The 22376-nt window shown below is 40.1% G+C and overlaps 1 protein-coding gene across 1 annotated transcript in view; it reads left to right on the top strand.

The window, feature by feature from the left end:
• LOC126242404 (core histone macro-H2A.1-like) overlaps positions 1-22376 on the top strand; it is a 65032-nt gene that overhangs the window by 20989 nt on the left and 21667 nt on the right. Inside the window, exons 5-7 of the mRNA XM_049948084.1 lie at positions 10006-10137; positions 10735-10783; positions 11414-11588. Of these exons, the coding sequence (XP_049804041.1) occupies positions 10006-10137; positions 10735-10783; positions 11414-11588 (356 nt within the window). The remainder of the gene's footprint in view (positions 1-10005; positions 10138-10734; positions 10784-11413; positions 11589-22376) is intronic.

The raw sequence follows: 22376 nt of genomic DNA, 5'->3' as shown, positions 1-22376 counted from the left end.
GGGGGACAGCACAAATAGTTACAGGTTCATTTGACCCATGGGAGAATGTCACAAAGACACTGAAGAAATTGAACTGGCAGACTCTAGAAGGTAGACGTAAGCTATCCCAAGAACATCTACTAACAAAGTTTCAAAGAACCAGTTTTAAATGAGGACTATAGGAATATACTACAACTCCAAACATATTGCTCCCATAGGGAACAAGTGTATAATATTAGATTAATTACAGCATGCACAGAGGCATTTAAACAGTCATTTTTCCATGTTTCATACGTGAATGGAACAGGAAAGAGCCCTAATGGCTGGTACAGTGGGACATTCCCTCTGCCATGCATTTCACAGTGGTTTGCAGAGTATGGATGTAGATATTCCTGGATGAAGCAATACATAAAATAGGGGAGAGGCAACTAGTGTTCCATATTGGTCTGAGGTGTGGGGCATAGGAACATGTAACAGGAAACAGAATTTGCACTATCTTTTCAGTTCTTTCCCATTCTCTAGTTGAAGTTCACTCATTCACACACACACAACCACACAGACACTCAAACGCGCACACTCGTGGCTGGTGTGAATACTGTTTCCTGTTACGTATTTCTGTGCTTCATACACATGTCTGCTACAGGTGAGTGGTTGCCTTTTCCTTATTTTGCATATAACAAACTTGCAAGTTGATCTAGTGAAAGTAAGCATTTTTGGAATCACAAAAATCCAGGCTTCAGAACTGCATTACTGAATTTTGAAATTAGTCACTGTTTAAGATTGTACCATTTGGAACACAAAATTTTTGAATAAAAGTAACTTTTTAAATAGGAAGTGTTGGGAAAAAGTAAAGCATCTTTGTAGAAGAGGAGAATGATAGCTTTCTAGTGAACTAAAGTAATTTAGAAACAAACAGCTATTTGTTCATTGACAATTTCCCTCCATGCATTTTGTATGAATTGTGTATCATGGATATTTCTTTAGAAAAAATATTTCCAGGTGAACTAAATACTATATTATCATTAAACTGTTCATCAAATAATAAGGTTTAATGAAATAAAGTATAAATAACAAATTAGAATTTTATGTAACTGTCATAGATGTCAGTATTATGAAATGGATAGTTGCTAATCATGAATAGCAGAGATGTCGAATTGCAGATGAGTACAACTGAAAGACTATCAAACAAGCAAGCTAATGGACAAACAGAGCTTCAAACACACACACACACACACACACACACACACACACAAATACAACTCACACACACATGACAACAGTCTGTGGCTGCTGAGGCCAGACTGCTGATGGTCGTGTGTGTGAGTTGCATTTGCATGAGTGTGTGTGTGTGTTTGTATTGTCTAATTCGAATGAAGGCCTTTTTGGCCAAAAGCTTAGTTGTTTAGTTTTTTGGTTGTGCCTATCTGTGACCCACCATCTCTGCTACCAAGTAGAACTATCCTTTCTACAATATTTTCACAGATGTGTTAGTAACAAAATGAGATTTTGAGATAAATATTAATATCAGGAGTGGTATAAAACATGTAGAGTACTTCCACCTTGCTCTGTTACACACTAAGCAGCTACTCTTAGAGACACCAGTCTCACTCACTGTGTAGAAAGAGGCCATTGTGTGCAGAGGCAGAAACTCCTAGGGGTCTCCCAGCCTGCAATGTCTTATAACTCTTTTTATTTCTGCAGTGATGGAGGGTCACTTAACAAGCCATACATAGAACATTTAAGTCTTGTCATGCAATAACATAAAAATGGAAATCAGAGATTTCTTGGGTTAATGGCAGCAAATCAGTAACCAGGATTCAAGTCATATCTTCACACACTTGGCTGGCTATTCTGAAAATGCCATTGTCTGCAACATATGTTAGTTCTGACAGTGAAAGGAGGAACAGTGATAGTTCTGTGTAACTAAGCTGTAAATAATAAAGTATTACAGAAAATGAGAGCACCATCACCTCTTCTGTCTAGTGTTATGACCTATGTAGCACTCATAAGACAGTTTACCTTATGCCCTGTTGTGATCAATGTTTAATATCATGCATTTTTCAATGCGTCAGATGAAAACATCCACGCTATTTTACATTTTATGGTAGAGCTTTATAAATCTTATGATGGAAAATCTGAGCTATTAACTGTAAGAACTTTATTTCTAATTTGTAGACAGTGCTTTCTACTATAATAAGTGAAGTACACACTATTAAAATACGTACATTCCTAGATGTTTCATTGGGAAATTTTTATAGGGAACAAGTAACACTTCTTTCTTCACTTCATTTTGAGACACACTGTGTTTATGCTTGAAACTTATAATTACATATGAATACAAATTTAAGTACACACTGCATGTATTTGAAATATTTTAATTGTATTTTCAGTAAAAGTAACAAATAGGTATGAGTGTGTGTGCCATATTGTGATAAATGTTATCACCAGACATCCATATTCTGAGTTTGTTTCCCCCTAAACATCCCAAACCACAGAAATGAACATATCTACATCTACATACATACTTCACTAGCCACCATATGGTGTATGGTGGAGGTTATCCTGTAGCACTATGAGTCATATCCTTTCCTATTCCACTCCCGAATAGAGCAATGGAAAAACGGCTATCTATATGTCTACATACAAGCCCTAATCTCTCCAATTTTATCTTCAAGGTCCTTACATGAAATGTACATTGGCTGCAGTACAATTGTTCTGCAGTCAGCCTCAAATGCCCGTTTTCTAAATTTTCTCAGTAGTGCTTCTTGAAAAGAATGTCACCTTTCCTCCAATGATTCCCACTGAGTTCCAGCAGTATCTCCATAATACCTGCATGTTATTTGAATCTTTTTAAAAACTTATTCAGCCTGTCATACATATGTTGCAACCTATCTGGAATACAGTACTTTCCTATATTGAAATCCCTTACTCTCCAAATGTGTTCCAATTTATAATTCTGTCTTCATCACTTAACTGGTGCACATTTGTCACGTGAATAGTAAACATGATTTGTCATAAAGTCTAGACATTTAGAACTGTATAAAACTGGCAAACTTTCCCGCAATAAATATTTTTTATAGTACCATCAGAATTGTTCATGTTAAACTGAAATTTGTTGTTTCACAATGTCATTGTGCCTTCTAAATGTAACAATTGAAGCTATAACAGGCCAGTTTTTTGAAACTTACTTTGTATTCACATTTATCTTCTATTTGGAAAAGAGCACTGTTCTTGCTATTGAGTCATGGGCTGGCACTTTGCATGGGAATTTCACATTGCAATCAAATCATATTTTGCACTGAAAAGATTAATTTTAGGGCTATGATCTCTGCAATAGGTACATATTTGGTATCCATGCACTGTCTGTTAACGAGCAGTAGTGTGATAATTTTTTGATTTTGTCCAGTGGCCTAAGGATTTTGGATGCTGAGAATAAGAGATTATAAGCAGTTTTGATATTGTTTCATTATGTTCTAATATATCAGAAAAAGTATTTTTACAACTCCTGATCAGAAATTTGCTGAAAGAATCGCGTAAACTTTTCATATTCTTTTATGTAATGACAAGCCTAAACATGTGGAATCTTGTCTCTGTGATAGACATAGCGGATACTGATACAAATGCTTGTTTGGACAAGAGATGTCTTCACTTGACAAAAGTTGGAAGGAACTGTAACTATTCAGGGATTAAATTGGAAAGTCGCTTATGACCAGGTATATCAGCAAGTGACAAGAAAGATAATAACAAACTCCTATCAGGATAGATGACATGGGAATATTTGGGGATTAGTTCAGGGTTGGGGGTGAAGCTGTCTTAGGCGGGTACAGTGTAACATTTAGCTTCGGAGAAGCTCTGAGATTTTGTCGTAAAATGAAATTTCTAGTTTACAAGGCATATGAAATAAGCCAAGTCCTCACCTGCCAGTTTAGTCAAATGTTTCTGGCTCTGTAATTTCATTTGAATACGAGGTTTAAGAGCTTAGCCAAGCTAGGGTTTACAAGAGCCTCCATAGCTGCATCTACACAGATACTCCGCAGTCCACTGTATGGTGTGTGGCAGAGGGTAACCCATACCACTGCTTGTCATTGCCTTTCTTGTTCCGCTCGCATATATAGCAAGGAAAGACGACTAGCTATATGCATTCGTATTAGCCTTACTTCTCGTATATTATCTTCATGGTCCTTATGCGCAATGTATATTGGAGGCAGTAGAATCGTTCTGCAGTCAGCTTCAAATGCCGGTTTTATAAATTTTCTCAGTTGTGTTCATTGAAAAGAATGCCATCTTCCCTCCAGGGATTCCCATTTGAGTTCGCAAATCTCCATAACACTTGCGTATTGTTTGAACCTTCCAGTAACAGATCTAGCAGCCTGTCTCTGAATTGCTTTGATGTCTTCCTTTAATCTGAGCTGGTACAGATCCCAAACCCATGAGCAGTAATCAAGAATATATCACACTTGGGTCCTATGTGCACTCTCCTTTATGGATGAACCACACTTTCCTAGAATCCTCCCAATAAACTGAAGTCGACCATTCAGTTTCCTACCACAATCCTCACATGCTCATTCTATTTCATGTCGCTTTGCATTGGTACAACCAGATCTTTAGCATGGCTGTGCCAAGAATGTCACTACTAATGCTGTATCCAACATCACAACAACTAGGAATTTTGTCTAAGTCATCTTGTATCCTCCTACAGTCACTCAACTTTGACATCTTATTGCATACCACAGCATCATCAACAAACAACTGTAGATCGCTGTCCAACCTGTCCACCAGTGGGTTACTCCTGATGATACCCTTGTCTTTGATGAACACTCACAATCGAGGGCACATACTGAGCTCTATAACTTAAGAAGTCTTCGGGCCACTCACATATCTATGAATCTATTTCATATGCTCACACCTTCTTTAACAGCCTGCAATGGAGCACAGTGTCAATGCTTTGCAGAAATGTAGAAATATGGAATGTGCATGTTGCTCTTCATTCATAGTTTGCAGTGTATCATGTGAGAAAAGGGAAAGCTGAGTTTCATACAAGCAATGCATTTTGAAACCATGCTGATTCTCATTCTCAAGAAAATTTATTAAATTTTAATTTGAATGTGTTTGAGGGGTCTTTCCCTTGTATCCTCTCATAGACAACAAACGCTTCCTTGCATACCCCCATTTAGCTCACCTTCAAAAATTCCTGTCACCACCATACAGAATCCAGAAACTAAACAGACCTGAAACATGGTCATGAACCTGTCCTCCAAAAGACTCAGTCCCATAGAAGTATTAGTTCTTTCCAAAGGCCCCACCTCGTGTCCCTCTCCCAAACGCAATCATGCTGGGCTTTTTAAAGACCTTCTTACAATCCCTACAGTGGAAACACTTTTTTGCCACCAACCCTACCAATCAGAGCTCAATCAAAAACTGACAGTGAACCCTGTCTGACACAGTTCAGTCCCTCATCCAACCACGATCCCCCCTCCCACACACACACACACACACACACACACACACACACACACACACACACTGCTCCCAAATCACCTCTTGATAATTTTCAAGAATTTCCGAACTTCCAACCTTGCTCCACAATCAGTCCCCAAATTCCTCAACAGGGAAGCCAACCTTACATCTGCAGAAAGAACTACAATCCACCACCTAAAAACTGATACCACCTTATAATCCTACATGCCAACAAGGGCATCACCACTGTGGTTCTGAATTGCAGGGATCATCTGGTGGAGAAACTTTTCGAGCTGTCAGATTTGTCCACCTACACACCTTGCCACAGTGAACCTATCCCAGAAATCCAGCATGATCTCCAGTCCCTCCTCAAATTCTAGGCCCATCCCAGAACCTTTCCCTTGAATCTATCTCTCTACTACCCCTGCCCGCAGTGTGACCTTCTACATGCTTCCTAAACTCCACAAACCCATCTGCTGTTATGGACCAACACCTTGAGCCTATTATCTGAAGCCTACCCTCCTATTTAAAAAATAAATAAATAAAAAAGACTATTTCCTCCACTGGACTCACATTTGGGAAGACGACGGTTCAATCCCGCGTCCGGCCATCCTGATTTAGGTTTTCTGCGATTTCCCTAAATCGCTCCAGGCAAATGCCGGGATGGTTTCTTTGAAAGGACACAGCCGACTTCCTTCGCCATCCTTCCCTAATCTGATGAGACCGATGACCTCGCTGTCGGGTCACCTCCCCCAAACAACTCAACCCAACTATTTTCTCGACTGAATCACCACAGTTTCTATTTCTTTATCACCTGGAACCGTGCTTGTCATCATTGATGCCACCTCCCTGTACACTAACATCCCCAATGCCCATGGCCTGCCTACTATGGAACACTACCTTTTTGAATGCCTGACTGGCTCCAAACCCACAACCTCCTTCCTCGTCACCAAGACCAACTATGTCCTCACCCACAATTACTTTTACTTTGAAGGCATCACCTACAAACAAATCTTTGGTACAGAAATGGGCACTTGCGTGGCACCATCCTATGCCAACTTATTCATGGACTTTTTAGAGTAACCCTCCCTAATAGTCCAGAATCATAAACCCCTCATCTGGTTCAGATTCATTGATGACGTCTGTGTGATCTGTACCAAGGGTGAGGACATCCAATCCACATTCCTGTAAACCCTCAACACCTTCTCCCCAATTCGCTTCACCTGATCCTCCTCAAACCAACAAGTCACCATCCTCGGCATTGACCATCTCAATGATGGCTATATCAGTACCTCTCTCCAATCAAACCTAGCAACCACCAACAATTCGTCCATCCCAATAGCTTCCCCACCAATCCATACCAAGAAGTCCCTGCCATACAGCCTAGCCACCTGTGGTCATTGCATCTGTAATGACAAGCAGTCCCTCTCCAAGTATGCCAAGGGTCTCAATGTTGCCTTCACAAACTGACATTACCCTCCCAGTCTTGCTCAGAAACAGATCTCCTGTGCCTTGTCTCTCCAGTGACCTACCACCTCCCACATTCCCACCGTCCGGCCGCAAAGGAGCACTGCCCTCGTGTCACAGTACCACCTAGTACTGGAGCAACTGAATCACATCCTCCACCAAGGATTCAAAACTTCTCGCTCCTGTCCTGAAGTGAGAAATATCTTACCCCTACCCTCCTGACCCCTCCCACAGTGTTATTCAACTGTCCACCAAACCTACACAATATCCTTGTCTGTCATTTCTCTACCACTGCTCCCAACCCCTTCCCCCCATGACTCATATCCCTGCAGTAGACATAGATGCAAGAGCTGTCCTATGTATCTGCCGCCGCCACCACCACCACCACATACTCCAGTCATGTCACTATAATCACCTATCCCACCAAGGCAGGACTACCTGTGGAAGCAGCCATGTGATCTACAAACTAAGTTGCAACCACTCCGCTGCTTTCTATGTGAGCATGAGAACTGCCTTGCTGAACGTGCTGCCGAACACGACGTCCTTCACTTCTGTGACTGCTTCACAGCCTGTGCCATCTGGATCCTTTTTATCAACACCAGCTTTTCTGAATTTTGCCAGTGGAAACTCTCCCTATAACATATTCTTCATTCTCGTAACCCTTCTGGCCTCAGCCCTCGCTAGTCCCAGTCCGCCGCCTCCCTATCCCAATCCCTGCTCCCAGTCCAGCACTAAATGCGCCTCCAGTCCACCATCCATTAGTCTATCCCCCCTTCTCTACTTCTCTCCTCTCCCATCTCCCTTTTTTGCTACCTGTTGCTGCCACCATCACCCCAGCACAGCATTCCCACTCTGTACCTAACAGCTCTATCCTGGCCCCACCAGGTTCCTCCATGCTCACAGAGGCAGCACTTAACACCTTGTCCCACCCCTTCCCTCCTACCCCCTCCCCTCTCCCTGCTTTCTTCTCCCCATCAACCACACAGTATTGCTGCTCACATCAGATGCAGATCCAGTCTGCAGTCTGGCCACAAAGGCCAGATACAATGACCATTTGTGTGTTTGTGTGTGTGTGTGTGTGTGTGTGTGTGAGTGTGTGAGAGAGCGTGCGCGTGTGCACACAATGCCTCCTGTATGTAGTGAGTAGCAATCTCTTTTTTAATCCCTCCCCCTCTCTCTTCATCACTTCCTCCCTCCCCCTACCCTCCCTCTGTCTATCTCCTCTCTTCCATCTCCTCATCCCACTTTCTTTGTTCATTGCTTTGCCCCACTGTCTCCCTGTCCATCTCCACCCTAACCCAGCATGTACCAAATGAGGTTGGAATTGATACAAGAGTTTAGGAGGAGATGTTGAACATATAGGTGTGTGACATATATTGCACATGTATATGCCTAATTCTCTGCTGTTTTGCACCATACGGTTCCAGAGACTGTGTTAAATGCAGTACTCAGGTGTGAAGATTGATCTTGTTCCCAAGACACATTGACAAAATTACTGGCCTTTGCTTTGCTCATTCTCACAAACTGCTGACACAATGAACAGCACAAATAAGAGATAAATAGCACATAAAACTTTTAAAAGTGTTCCAAATCACGTAAATACAGAAAATGAAATAGTAACTGGTTGTTTTCAAACTTTTTTAGGTCTCCACTTCTCATCCACAATCTCACAAGATGATAGTGAGGAATCTTATCCCATAGTATTTTTATACAAACTTTAAGTCATATACCTAACAGAAGTAGTTGAAATTACCCCAGGTGTTCTCAATTTTACTTCAGTGTCGCCCCCTTTTCTTTCCAAGCCCTGTGGGATGTAGGTGGTTTTTAACCCCACAGTGCTTCTTTCCAGATACTAAGAAAACAGTAAGCCCACAATTCTTTAAAGGATCAGCTTCAAACTTCTGAGTTATTTACAAATGAGTAATGTTTTGAATATTTGATGTTTTGCATGTAAGCCAGAAAAAATTTAGAAAACATTTGAAATTATGTTTAAATTTTGTTGGAAGTCACCAAGTGCTGTCACTATCAAACAGTGGTTGAGTATAGACTGGGTAATTTGTACTCCATCTTAAGAGCAGCTAGTTTTTTCAGGCATATCAGTGTTTACGAAGTCTCATATATCCTAAGCTGTATGTTGTACAGTGATATAATTTTGCAGACACATTTAAAGGTATCTGTGGATACTGTCTTAAAAGGTGTTGTGAGTGGAGTTAGCAGTAAACAAGTAATAAATTGAAATGTCATGCTTGATGATGCAGGGAAAGTGATAAATGTTTTTCCTTTCATTATTTTGAGGGGGTGGGGTGGTGAGTTAAAAAAAAGATTTTGTAAAGGTTCAGAATTTCGTGCAAAGTTTTTTGCATACTCGAGTACTGGATGAGTATATTCTGGGTATTTTCACACGGTGCATTACGCTTTATTTTCAACCACATCCCTTTGTGAGATAGGTGACTCTCACCCCCACAGTGCTTCTTTCCAGACAGCAAGTAATAAGTACACCAAGTTTGATTGAAATCAATCCATTATTTTAGGAGGAGATGTTGAACATATATACATAAATTTCCTATGAAGCTTCAAATGCATGTAGTTCTACATTATAAACTGTTAATCATATGTACCTACATTTCACATGGGTAATTTTTTTAAAAATGTACATAGTGATTTATTGTCCAAGACTAACCATGTTAGTGTTATTTTCACTAGTGAGAGACTGGAAATATTTTTTAAGACAGTGATTTCCTTTTATATAGCTTGTTGGTTGTAAGTAATGGGGCAGAAATTCCAGAACATCTTAAATTATTGCATCTGGTTGTGTAGGTTTACATTGTATTCACTGTAAATTATTCCTTTGTTGGCTTTTGAAATTGTTAAATATTTTAATTTTTGGAATGTGTGTCCATAATTTCACCAATTTCCAACCACTAAGCACTGTCCTCCCACCATTCTTCTGTTGCCATATCCCAGTATTCAGAGTTTACTGAAATTTTCATTGGAAAATGTTGTTAAAGTGCAGATGTTATCAGGGATTAATTGGGACACAGCTTTTCATGTAGTTCTACCTTTATAGAGTGCTTTACTAAACTATGACTTCTTTCTTTGCAGCTTACTGTTGTACAGGGTGACATAACAAATATTTCTTCAGATGCTTTGGTGCATCCTACCAATTCTGCTATAGCAATGATGGGTGAAGTTGGGCAAGCACTAGAAAAAAAAGGAGGCAAAGAATTCATGCAGGTATGAAATTATATACAAATAAATATCCTTCATGAGATTTTGATTTGTGCTGTATTGTGTTATAGAACAGAAAATAGTTCAAGAAGATCAAAGAAAATACTTAGTGTGAAAAGAGAAGGATTTGGAGGGTTTGGAGAAAAGAAAATGCAGTGTGTGTGTGTGTGTGTGTGTGTGTGTGTGTGTGTGTGTGTGTGTGTGTGCGTGCGTGTGTGCACGTGCACACGCGTGCTTGAGACTGAAGAGAGGATATGAGGTATAGTGGTGGAAAAATTCTAAATATCCTTTAAGTGATGCTGGAGACAAGCTATGCACCGTAAAAGAGGCAACTGCTCAAGACACTGGTACTTACATGATTGCGCAAAAGAGAAAAGAAATAGTACTATTATTCTGTTGGATAGCATGTCCAACAGTAGGATATTTGCTCGTACATTACTGGTCAAACGTTTGAGCAGAGCAAAAACAAGCCTCCCTAGATATGCAAAGCCTTTGTATTTGTAAGCTATAGATTGTAATTTAAGCAATTATTTCCACAGTTAGATTTTTATAATGATGTGTATTCTATCACTGTCATTATAACAGTAATTATTTGCATTTCAGGAAATCCATGAGTTGCGCTCAAACCAAGGAAGCTTGGATTCAACAAATGGTAAGCACCCTTGAATTTTCATAAAATCAAGCAATATCTGGCTGAAACATTAAAGATAATTCTTATTTGACTGGCTAAACACGGAGTGTAGTAGCAATGTAAATAAAAGTAAAATTGAATATTAGCTATAGGTGAGACACATGTGTCTTTATCATTTATCAAACCAGGAACAACTGGAACGGAACAGACAGATGCAAAAATTAAAATATACACTTGAAACATTGTCTTTCAAAAATTCATAAATGAAGAAGAAGGATAACATGTAAAATTGGTTATAAGGATGTGTGTGTGTGTGTGTGTGTGTGTGTGTGTGTGAAATGTGAGTTACTCAAAGCCCAAAATCAAAAGCTAGAGTGTTACCCAAGGTATTACTTTTACATTCCAATTTCCAACTGCCTGCTCCAGTTTTTACTTTAAGAGTGTATATTTTGTAGCTGTTTGCACATGTAATACTTGTAAATCTTTTTTGTGTGCATTATTTTTTAAACACCACGATTTGCATATTACCTGAATGTTATCTTTTTGCAAACAAGTAGTTTGTCAGATAACAAACAGCCCTCAAGTTTGTAAATTATTCATCAACTTTAGTTTTCATGTTGTTAAACTGTGCTGTATCTGAATTATTTTCAGCTGCCATTTGTGCTGGGCACAATTTTCCTGCAAAATGGGTAATTCACGTAAACGGTCCAGCATGGAATGAGGTGGACTCGACTGAAAAGTTGGAGAAGACTGTTAAGAACTGCCTTACATTAGCTGATCAGAAAAACCTGAAGTCAATTGCAATACCAGCAATTGGAAGTGGCAGGTCAGATATTTAGACACTTTTAAAATTCATCTTTAGATCCTAATTCTTACTACACACTATATACAGGGTTGATTAGAAGTCCCCGTACCCCCTAGTATCAAATGCTAATTGATTTGATTTGTTTTAATGCAAGTACTTACTTACGTATTAAGTGTCCAGTATATCGGTGTGTTCCCCATCATGCTGTAAATACATTTGCATATGCCTCCATGTTCTTCTTGGCGTATTTTTGAGCACATCCTGTGTTATGGTGTGTGATTCATCCTCAACAGTACTGCGCTGTTCTTTATTTGTACCATAATGACTTGCAGATACTTGCACCTGAATGACTCCACATAATGAGTTGTCAGATGAGGTACATTCAGGAATTCTTGTACATCAATTTCAAGGGTGTTTCTGATGAACCATGACCTACCCACCATCCTAGAAAAGTGTTCATTTAAGAACTCGTGCATTGCAACATTGTAGTGAGGAGGCACTCCGTCATGCTGCAACCGTATGCCTTCTGCGAGGCCCCTTTCCTCAAGCTTAGATATTAATCATGTTTGTAACATGTGTAAATAATGTGCACCATTCACAGTCCCTTCAAAAAAGTATGGTCCAAGCAGATGTGCTATCATTGCTGGCCATATCATCGCATGAGGCATGTTCTTTTCTAACTTGACTGTGTAATAAGGATTCTCTTTGGCCCAAAAGACAAAATTTCTTGCACGTCAACTGCGATAAATGGCACATTCCTCTGAAAACATAACCTTGGCACTGCTTGCTGTATTTGGAAATTGAGTTAATAGCTAAAACGTGCTCATTCTGGTCTTTATCCGATAACTCGTTTATGAATGTCAGTCAAAAATGGTTAACATTAAGGTCTTTTTTCATATGATCTTGCATTGTTGTTCTCAGTATACCGAGTTCCAAAACATGTTTACATGTCAGCGTCATAGAAGATTGTTCAATTGAAGCAGAGATTCCAGCACGTTTCTTCTCATGTCTTCTTCCTTCCATTCTGTGGTGTGTCTTTAACCCTGCCAAAAGCAAAAGCACATCTTTACCAATACAGAACTGTTGCCTTTTGCAGGGGAACCTTATTAAATCTTTCCTGGAATGTTTCCATAATCTTCCTCATTGTCTGCCCTGTGTGTCATCAATTATGCACCCATGCACTTGCCACTAAGCACTCCTCAATAATGTAATGAAATGACTGTCACAAATAAGCTTTTGGCCAGTAAGGCCTTCGTCAAAAATAGACAGCAAACACACACACACACATTTCCGTTGTTTGATTTTTACCTCAATAATGTAACTATGACTACTCACATCTGCCATGGCTACAAATTAAAACTCAACTGCGACTGAAAAAACATGTAAACATGAATTCCAACAATTGATAAAAAGTAACATGCCTACCAGCCTAAGTAATAACATACTGAACAATGGTACAGGGACTTCTTGCCCACCCTGTACAAACACTTTAAGTAAGGAATCTTAAGCAAAGGTGATTTATCAGTCCGTTAAAATACCATAGTTGCCATCCAAACCTCATACAGTATCCCAAACATAACCAATCTATCAGCAATCACAGCGATGACTTATTTAAAATGGCAGGGACACCAGTCATAACATATGGTAAAAACTTAAAATCAGCAAAAAAGAGAGGAATTGTCTCATAACCGAAACAACCGCAAGAGACTGCTATTTGTTGTTACTTACACTGCTGCCTTCTTTGATAATGATCAGTAAGAACCAAATAATAGACTGCGTATGATAGAAGATGTTCTGAACGAGAGTTTAGCGAAAAATTTTCTCCGTTTGAAAATCTTTGCAGGCGCCTTTTTAGTACATTACATTCTGGACAGAAATTAGAGTCATCTTAGATTTAAAAATCTAGTCAATTGCCGTGCTTCATTTCTAACTGTATCACTATTAGGCATAAGAATAATACGAATATAAACATGACATGATATGTATATTCTTCCGTGTTTGCTGTTGTCTCACTCTAGTTTCGTAGTTTATTAGGCAGACAGGATTTAAATGAGATAGCAGCAAACACGAAACAATACATGGAAAGATGTTTATATTCATATTATTCTTATGATGAAGAGAATACTGCATTTGATTCACAATTCATAAAAGTTCCTATTAGCAACCATCTCTTCTCACAGGTAGGAAAAAATTCAGAACGTAGAGTTGGCCATATTGACAAACATCCCAAACAGTCCTGTCAGTCGGATTTTCGTAGTACATTGGAATGCTGCTACATTCGAAGATGAACAATACGGAATTTGTATTTACTTCGTTGGATAATGTATGAAAATGCAGTGGTCGAAACTCGGGGCAGAGGAAAAAGCTCATCTTCCACTTTTTTTTTTTTTTAAATTCATTTACTGACACAGAGGTTTTGCCGCCATTACTTATCTTTGTGCCTGCAAAGCATGCCTGTGTAGCGCTACATATATTCGACGGCAGAAGTTAGTTGAGGCGGCACCTACCAACATTTTTCAGAACTGCCGCTTGCTTTGCGCTCGATTCTAAGCCGCAGGCAGTTTTTTGGATTACAAAAACCGGAAAAAAAGTGCGGCTGAGATTCGAGTAAATATGGTATTTCATAGAGTGCATCAGATTACAACACTGACTACCTTCCACAGGACCATGTCAGGAGCTGAGTAATATCAGAGACTGGAACACGAAGGAGATAGACCAAAAGGTCTACAACACACCAGCCAAATTGGATGAGAGCTGGACTAGAGAATGTAGGAACCAGAGGCTCACTGTACATGACCTTCATCATAAAATATGTACCAGCAACAAATTCCACAAACCAACTCAAGAGTGTAAATGTGTGCTATATAAAAAGGATGTAAAACATATCACTCTATAATGTGTGCAAAGAGAATGAAAACTATAACAGACTATAGCAAAGACTAAAACCTATGTATTAATGCTCAGTCTGGGTGCATTTTTCTCATTAGTAAAGATAGCCATGACATTAAGAGGAGGCCAATAACAGAATTCATGCATGTATACCATCGTAGAAAAGGATGCTATCTCCCCTATAAGAAATAGATAACTAGACTTATTTATCAATATCTGAATAGATACAACATTCTTCAGGTTGGAAAACTACAAGAAACTGTCAGGTGAAACTCCTGGGAGTCATCTGGAAATTTATAGAATGCAATTGAAAATGACGTAAAAGCAAATATAGAGCAATGTTTATTTAAGCTCGTTACACATAAACCATGAACCATGGACCTTGCCGTTGGTGGGGAGGCTTGCGTGCCTCAACGATACAGATAGCCGTACCGTAGGTGAAACCACAACGGAGGGGTATCTGTTGAGAGGCCAGACAAACGTGTGGTTCCTGAAGAGGGACAGCAGCCTTTTCAGTAGTTGCAGGGGCAACAGTCTGGATGATTGACTGATCTGGCCTTGTAACACTAACCAAAACGGCCTTGCTGTTGTGGTACTGCGAACATCTGAAAGCAAGGGGAAACTACAGCCGTAATTTTTCCCGAGGGCATGCAGCTTTACTGTGTGGTTAAATGATGATGGTGTCCTCTTGGGTAAAATATTCCAGAGGTAAAATAGTCCCTCATTTGGATCTCTGGGCAGGGACTACTCAAGAGGACGTCGTTATCAGGAGAAAGAAAACTGGCATTCTACGGATCGGAGCGTGGAATGTCAGATCCCTTAATCAGGCAGGTAGGTTAGAAAATTTAAAAAGGGAAATGGATAGGTTAAAGTTAGACATAGTGGGAATTAGTGAAGTTCGGTGGCAGGAGGAACAAGACTTCTGGTCAGGTGAATACAGTGTTATAAATACAAAATCAAATAGAGGTAATGCAGGAGTAGGTTTAATAATGAATAAAAAAAATAGGAGTGCGGATAAGCTACTACAAACAGCATAGTGAACGTATTATAGTGGCCAAGATAGACACGAAGCCCACGCCTACTACAGTAGTACAAGTTTATATGCCAACTAACTCTGCAGATGACGAAGAAATTGAAATGTTGTTGTTGTGGTCTTCAGTCCTGAGACTGGTCTGATGCAGCCCTCCATGCTACTCTATCCTGTGCAAGCTTCTTCATCTCTCAGTACCTACTGCAACCTACATCCTTCTGAATCTGCTTAGTGTATTCATCTCTTGGTCTCCCTCTACGATGTTTACCCTCCACGCTGCCCTCCAATGCTAAATTTGTGATCCCTTGATGCCTCAAAACATGTCCTACCAACTGATCCCTTCTTCTAGTCAAGTTGTGCCACAACCTTCTCTTCTCCCCAATCCTATTCAATACCTCCTCATTAGTTACGTGATCTACCCAACTTATCTTCAGCATTCTTCTGTAGCACCACATTTCGAAAGCTTCTATTCTCTTCTTGTCCAAACTAGTTATAGTCCATGTTTCACTTCCATACATGGCTACACTACATACAAATACTTTCAGAAACGACTTCCTGACACTTATGTAGCACCACATTTCGAAAGCTTCTATTCTCTTCTTGTCCAAACTAGTTATAGTCCATGTTTCACTTCCATACATGGCTACACTACATACAAATACTTTCAGAAACAACTTCCTGACACTTAAATCTATACTGGATGTTAACAAATTTCTCATCTTCAGAAACAATTTCCTTGCCATTGCCAGTCTACATTTTATATCCTCTCTACTTTGACCATCATCAGTTATTTTACTCCCTAAATAGCAAAACTCCTTTACTACTTTAAGTGTCTCATTTCCTAATCTAATTCCCTCAGCATCACCCGATTTAATTTGACTACATTCCATTATCCTTGTTTTGCTTTTGTTGATGTTCATCTTATATCCTCCTTTCAAGACACTGTCCATTCCATTCAACTGCTCTTCCAAGTCCTTTGCTGTCTCTGACAGAATAACAATGTCGTCGGCGAACCTCAAAGTTTTTACTTCTTTTCCATAAATTTTAATACCTACTCCGAATTTTTCTTTTGTTTCCTTTACTGCTTGCTCAATATACAGATTGAATAACATCGGGGAGAGGCTACAACCCTGTCTCACTCCTTTCCCAACCACTGCTTCCCTTTCATGCCCCTCGACTCTTATAACTGCCATCTGGTTTCTGTACAAATTGTAAATAGCCTTTCGCTCCCTGTATTTTACCCCTGCCACCTTCAGAACTTGAAAGAGAGTATTCCAGTTATCATTATCAAAAGCTTTCTCTAAGTCTACAAATGCTAGAAACGTAGGTTTGCCTTTCCTTAATCTTTCTTCTAAGATAAGTCGTAAGGTTAGTATTGCCTCACGTGTTCCAACATTTCTACGGAATCCAAACTGATCTTCCCCGAGGTCCGCTTCTACCAGTTTTTCCATTCGTCTGTAAAGAATTTGCGTTAGTATTTTGCAGCTGTGACTTATTAAACTGATAGTTCCGTAATTTTCACATCTGTCAACACCTGCTTTCTTTGGGATTGTAATTATTATATTCTTCTTGAAGTCTGAGGGTGTTTCGCCTGTCTCATACATCTTGCTCACCAGATGGTAGAGTTTTGTCATGACTGGCTCTCCCAAGGCCGTCAGTAGTTCCAATGGAATGTTGTCTACTCCCGGGGCCTTGTTTCACTCAGGTCTTTCAGTGCTCTGTCAAACTCTTCACGCAGTATCTTATCTCCCTTTTCGTCTTCATCTACATCCTCTTCCATTTCCATAATATTGTCCTCAAGAACATCGGCCCTGTATAGACCCTCTATATACTCCTTCCACCTTTCTGCTTTCCCTTCTTTGCTTAGAACTGGATTGCCATCTGAGTTCTTGATATTCATACAAGTGGTTCTCTTCTCTCCAAAGGTCTCTTTAATTTTCCTGTAGGCAGTATCTATCTTACCCCTAGTGAGACAGGAATCTACATCCTTACATTTGTCCTCTAGCCATCCCTGCTTAGCCATTTTGCACTTCCTGTCGATCTCATTTTTGAGACGTTTGTATTCCTTTTTGCCTGCTTCATTTACTGCATTTTTATATTTTCTCCTTTCATCAATTAAATTCAATATTTCTTCTGTTACCCAAGGATTTCTATTAGCCCTCGCCTTTTTACCAACTTGATCGTCTGCTGCCTTCACTACTTCATCCCTCAGAGCTACCCATTCTTCTTCTACTGTATTTCTTTCCCCCATTCCTGTCAATTGTTCCCTTATGCTCTCCCTGAAACTCTCTACAACCTCTGGTTCTTTCAGTTTATCCAGGTCCCATCTCCTTAAATTCCCACCTTTTTGCAGTTTCTTCAGTTTCAATCTGTAGTTCATAACCAATAGATTGTGGTCAGAATCCACATCTGCCCCTGGAAATGTCTTACAATTTAAAACCTGGTTCCTAAATCTCTGTCTTACCATTATATAATCTATCTGATACCTTTTAGTATCTCCAGGATTCTTCCATGTATCCAACCTTCTTTTATGATTCTTGAACCAAGTGTTAGCTATGATTAAGTTATGCTCTGTGCAAAATTCTACAAGGCGGCTTCCTCTTTCATTTCTTCCCCCCAATCCATATTCACCTACTATGTTTCCTTCTCTCCCTTTTCCTACTGACGAATTCCAGTCACCCATGACTATTAAATTTTCGTCTCCCTTCACTACCTGAATAATTTCTTTTATCTCGTCATACATTTCATCAATTTCTTCATCATCTGCAGAGCTAGTTGGCATATAAACTTGTACTACTGTAGTAGACATGGGCTTTGTGTCTATCTTGGCCGCAATAATGCGTTCACTATGCTGTTTGTAGTAGCTAACCTGCACTCCTATTTTTTTATTCATTATTAAACCTACTCCTGCGTTACCCCTATTTGATTTTGTATTTATAACCCTGTAATCACCTGACCAAAAGTCTTGTTCCTCCTGCCACCGAACTTCACTAATTCCCACTATATCTAACTTTAACCTATCCATTTCCCTTTTTAAATTTTCTAATCTACCTGCCCGATTAAGGGATCTGACATTCCACGCTCCGATGCGTAGAACGACAGTTTTCTTTCTCCTGATAACGACGTCATCTTGAGTAGTCCCCGCCCGGAGATCCGAATGGGGGATTATTTTACCTCCGGAATATTTTACCCAAGAGGATGCCATCATCATTTAACCATACAGTAAAGCTGCATGCCCTCGGGAAAAATTACGGCTGTAGTTTCCCCTTGCTTTCAGCCGTTCGCAGTACCAGCACAGCAAGGCCGTTTTGGTTAATGTTACAAGGCCAGATCAGTCAATCATCCAGACTGTTGCCCCTGCAACTACTGAAAAGGCTGCTGCCCCTCTTCAGGAACCACATGTTTGTCTGGCCTCTCAACAGAGACCCCTCCGTTGTGGTTTCACCTACGGTACGGCCATCTGTATCACTGAGGCACGCAAGCCTCCCCACCGTCGGCAAGGTCCATGGTTCATGGGGGGTGAAGAAATGTATGATGAGATAAAAGAAATTATTCGGGTAGTGAAGGGAGACAAAAATTTAATAGTCATGGGTGACTGGAATTCGACAGTAGGAAAAGGGAGAGAAGGAAATATAGTAGGTGAATATGTATTGGGGCTAAGAAATGAAAGAGGAAGTAGTCTGGTAGAATTTTGCACAGAGCATAGCTAACACTTGGTTCAAGAATCATAAAAGATGGTTGTATACATGGAAGAATAATGGAGATACTAAAAGGTATCAGATAGATTATATAATGGTAAGACAGAGATTTAGGAACCAGGTTTTAAATTGTAAGACATTTCCATGGGCAGATGTGGACTCTGACCACAATCTATTGGTTATGAACTGTAGATTAAAACTGAAGAAATTGCAAAAAGGTGAGAATTTAAGGAGATGGGACCTGGATAAACTGACTAAACCAGAGGTTGTACAGAGTTTCAGGGACAGCATAAGGGAACAATTGACAGGAATGGGGGAAAGAACTACAGTAGAAGAAGAATGGGTAGCTTTGAGGGATGAAGTAGTGAAGGCAGCAGAGGATCAAGTAGGTAAAAAGGCGAGTGCTAGTAGACATCCTTGGGTAACAGAAGAAATATTGAATTTAATTGATGAAAGGCGAAAATATAAAAATGCAGTAAATGAAGCAGGCAAAAAGGAATACAAACGTCTCAAAAATGAGATCGACAGGAAGTGCCAAGTGGCTAAGCAGGCATGGCTAGAGGACAAATGTAAGGATGTAGAGGCTTATCTCACTAGGGGTAAGATAGATACAGCCTACAGGAAAATTAAAGAGACCTTTGGAGAAAAGAGAGCCACTTGTATGAATATCAAGAGCTCAGATGGAAACCCAGTTCTAAGCAAAGAGCGGAAAGCAGAAAGGTGGAAGGAGTATATAGAGGGTCTATACAAGGGCGATGTACTTGAGGACAATATTATGGAAATGGAAGAGGATGTATATGAAGATGAAATGGTAGATACGATACTGCATGAAGACTTTGACAGAGCACTGAAAGACCTGACTCGAAACAAGGCCTCGGGAGTAGGCAACATTCCATTAGAACTACTGACGGCCTTGGGAGAGCCAGTCCTGACAAAACTCTACCATCTGGTGAGCAAGACGTACAAGACAGGCGAAATACCCTCAGACTTCAAGAAGAATGTAATAATTCCAATCCCAAAGAAAGCAGGTGTTGACAGATGTGAAAATTACGGAACTATCAATTTAATAAGTCACAGCTACAAAATACTAACGCGAATTCTTTACAGACGAATGGAAAAACTGGTAGAAGCTGACCTCGGGGGAAGATCAGTTTGGATTATGTAGAAATGTTGGAACACGTGAGGCAATACTGACCTTACGACTTATCTTAGAAGAAAGATTAAGGAAAGGCAAACCTACGTTTCTAGCATTTGTAGACTTAGAGAAAGCTTTTGACAATGTTGACTGGATTACTCTCTTTCAAATTCTGAAGGTGGCAGGGGTAAAATACAGGGAGCGAAAGGCTATTTACAATTTGTACTGAAACCAGATGGCAGTTATAAAGAGTCGAGGGGCATGAAAGGGGTTGGGAAAGGAGTGAGACAGGGTTGTAGCCTCTCCCCGATGTTATTCAATCTGTATATTGAGCAAGCAGTAAAGGAAACAAAAGAAAAATTCGGAGTAGGTATTAAAATCCAGGGAGAAGAAATAAAAACTTTGAGGTTTGCCGATGACATTGTAATTCTGTCAGAGACAGCAAAGGACTTGGAAGAGCAGTTGAACGGAATGGACCCTGTCTTGAAAGGAGGATATAAGATGAGCATGAACAAAAGCAAAACGAGGATAATGGAATGTAGTCGAATTAAGTCAGGTGATGCTGAGGAAATTAGATTAGGAAATGAGACACTTAAAGTAGTAAAGGAGTTTTGCTATTTGGGGAGCAAAATAACTGATGATGGTCGAAGTAGAGAGGATATAAAATGTAGACTGGCAATGGCAAGGAAAGCGTTTCTGAAGAAGAGAAACTTGTTAACATCGAGTACAGATTTAAGTGTATGGAAGTCGTTTCTGAAAGTATTTGTATGGATTGTAGCCATGTATGGAAGTGAAACATTTACGATAACCAGTTTGGACAAGAAGAGAATAGAAGCTTTCAAAATGTGGTGCTACAGAAGAATGCTGAAGATTAGATGGGTAGATCACATAACTAATGAGGAGGTATTGAATAGAAACGGGGAGAAGAGGAGTTTGTGGCACAACTTGACTAGAAGAAGGGATCGGTTGGTAGGACATGTCCTTAGGCATCAAGGGATCACAAATTTAGCATTGGAGGGCAGCGTGGAGGGTAAAAATCGTAGAGGGAGACCAAGAGATGAATACACTAAGCGGATTCAGAAGGATGTAAGTTGCAGTAGGTACTGGGAGATGAAAAAGCTTGCACAGGATAGATTAGCATGGAGAGCTGCATCAAACCAGTCTCAGGACTGAAGACCACAACAACAACAACACTTAAACCTTTTTTAGCGGCAATTGTTCTTGGCCCTGAAGGAATATATGTCACTATTCATGCACACAGATAATTCTGTCTGCAAAGATAGAGACCATTCACTAACTGTATCTGTTAGGGTCTCACTGCAATAGAATCTGGTCTTTATCAGCCTGGAAAGATGGAAGTCATGTGGTGACAAATCTGCAGACTATTTAAGGACTTCTGATTTCTTCCTAGTTAACATGTCAGCAACAAGATTGCCAGTTTGCAACTATGAATTGTCGTGAGGAGAAGAATTGAAATATTCAAATATTTCCTTATAATGCTGGATAGTGATTGTTATGTTGTAGTCCATGAACTTGTTTAAACGTTTTCCTGGTGAGAAGAGCTAAGTAAACCATCTGTGTTCACATCAGTTATATAGATAGTATGTGTAGTAGCCACCAGAAAGATCGCGGGAGGCGCACATTGGCACGGCGCGCTCGCATGCAGGCGACCAATCAAAAGGAACACCCTTGTGCAGAAGGCAGTACAGGGGGTGGGCTATAGTGGAAGCCCTGGGAATGAATCGGTGGTAATAGGCTATCTTGCCTAAAAAAGCTTGTAACTCTTTCAGCGAAGTTGGCCGAGGAAGGTTGACGATACCTTGGACCAAACTTCCTAGTGGCTGGATGCCATGCCGAGATATGGTGTAGCCCACATACTCAATGGACGGTTGGAAGAAGGTTGATTTATGCAGGTTGCAACGCAAGCCCACAGACCTGAATTTGAGAAAGAGGGTGCGAAGGTTTTGCAAGTGTTCCTTCGTGCTGCGGCCTGTGACAATTACGTCATCCAGGTAATTAATACAATGAGGGATTGTCGACGTGACATGCTCAAGATA

This window comes from Schistocerca nitens, chromosome 1, assembly GCF_023898315.1.
Source record: "Schistocerca nitens isolate TAMUIC-IGC-003100 chromosome 1, iqSchNite1.1, whole genome shotgun sequence".
Taxonomy (NCBI): domain Eukaryota; kingdom Metazoa; phylum Arthropoda; class Insecta; order Orthoptera; family Acrididae; genus Schistocerca; species Schistocerca nitens.
Note: the sequence above shows the minus strand (reverse complement) of the source record. Positions and strands in the feature narration are given on the sequence as shown.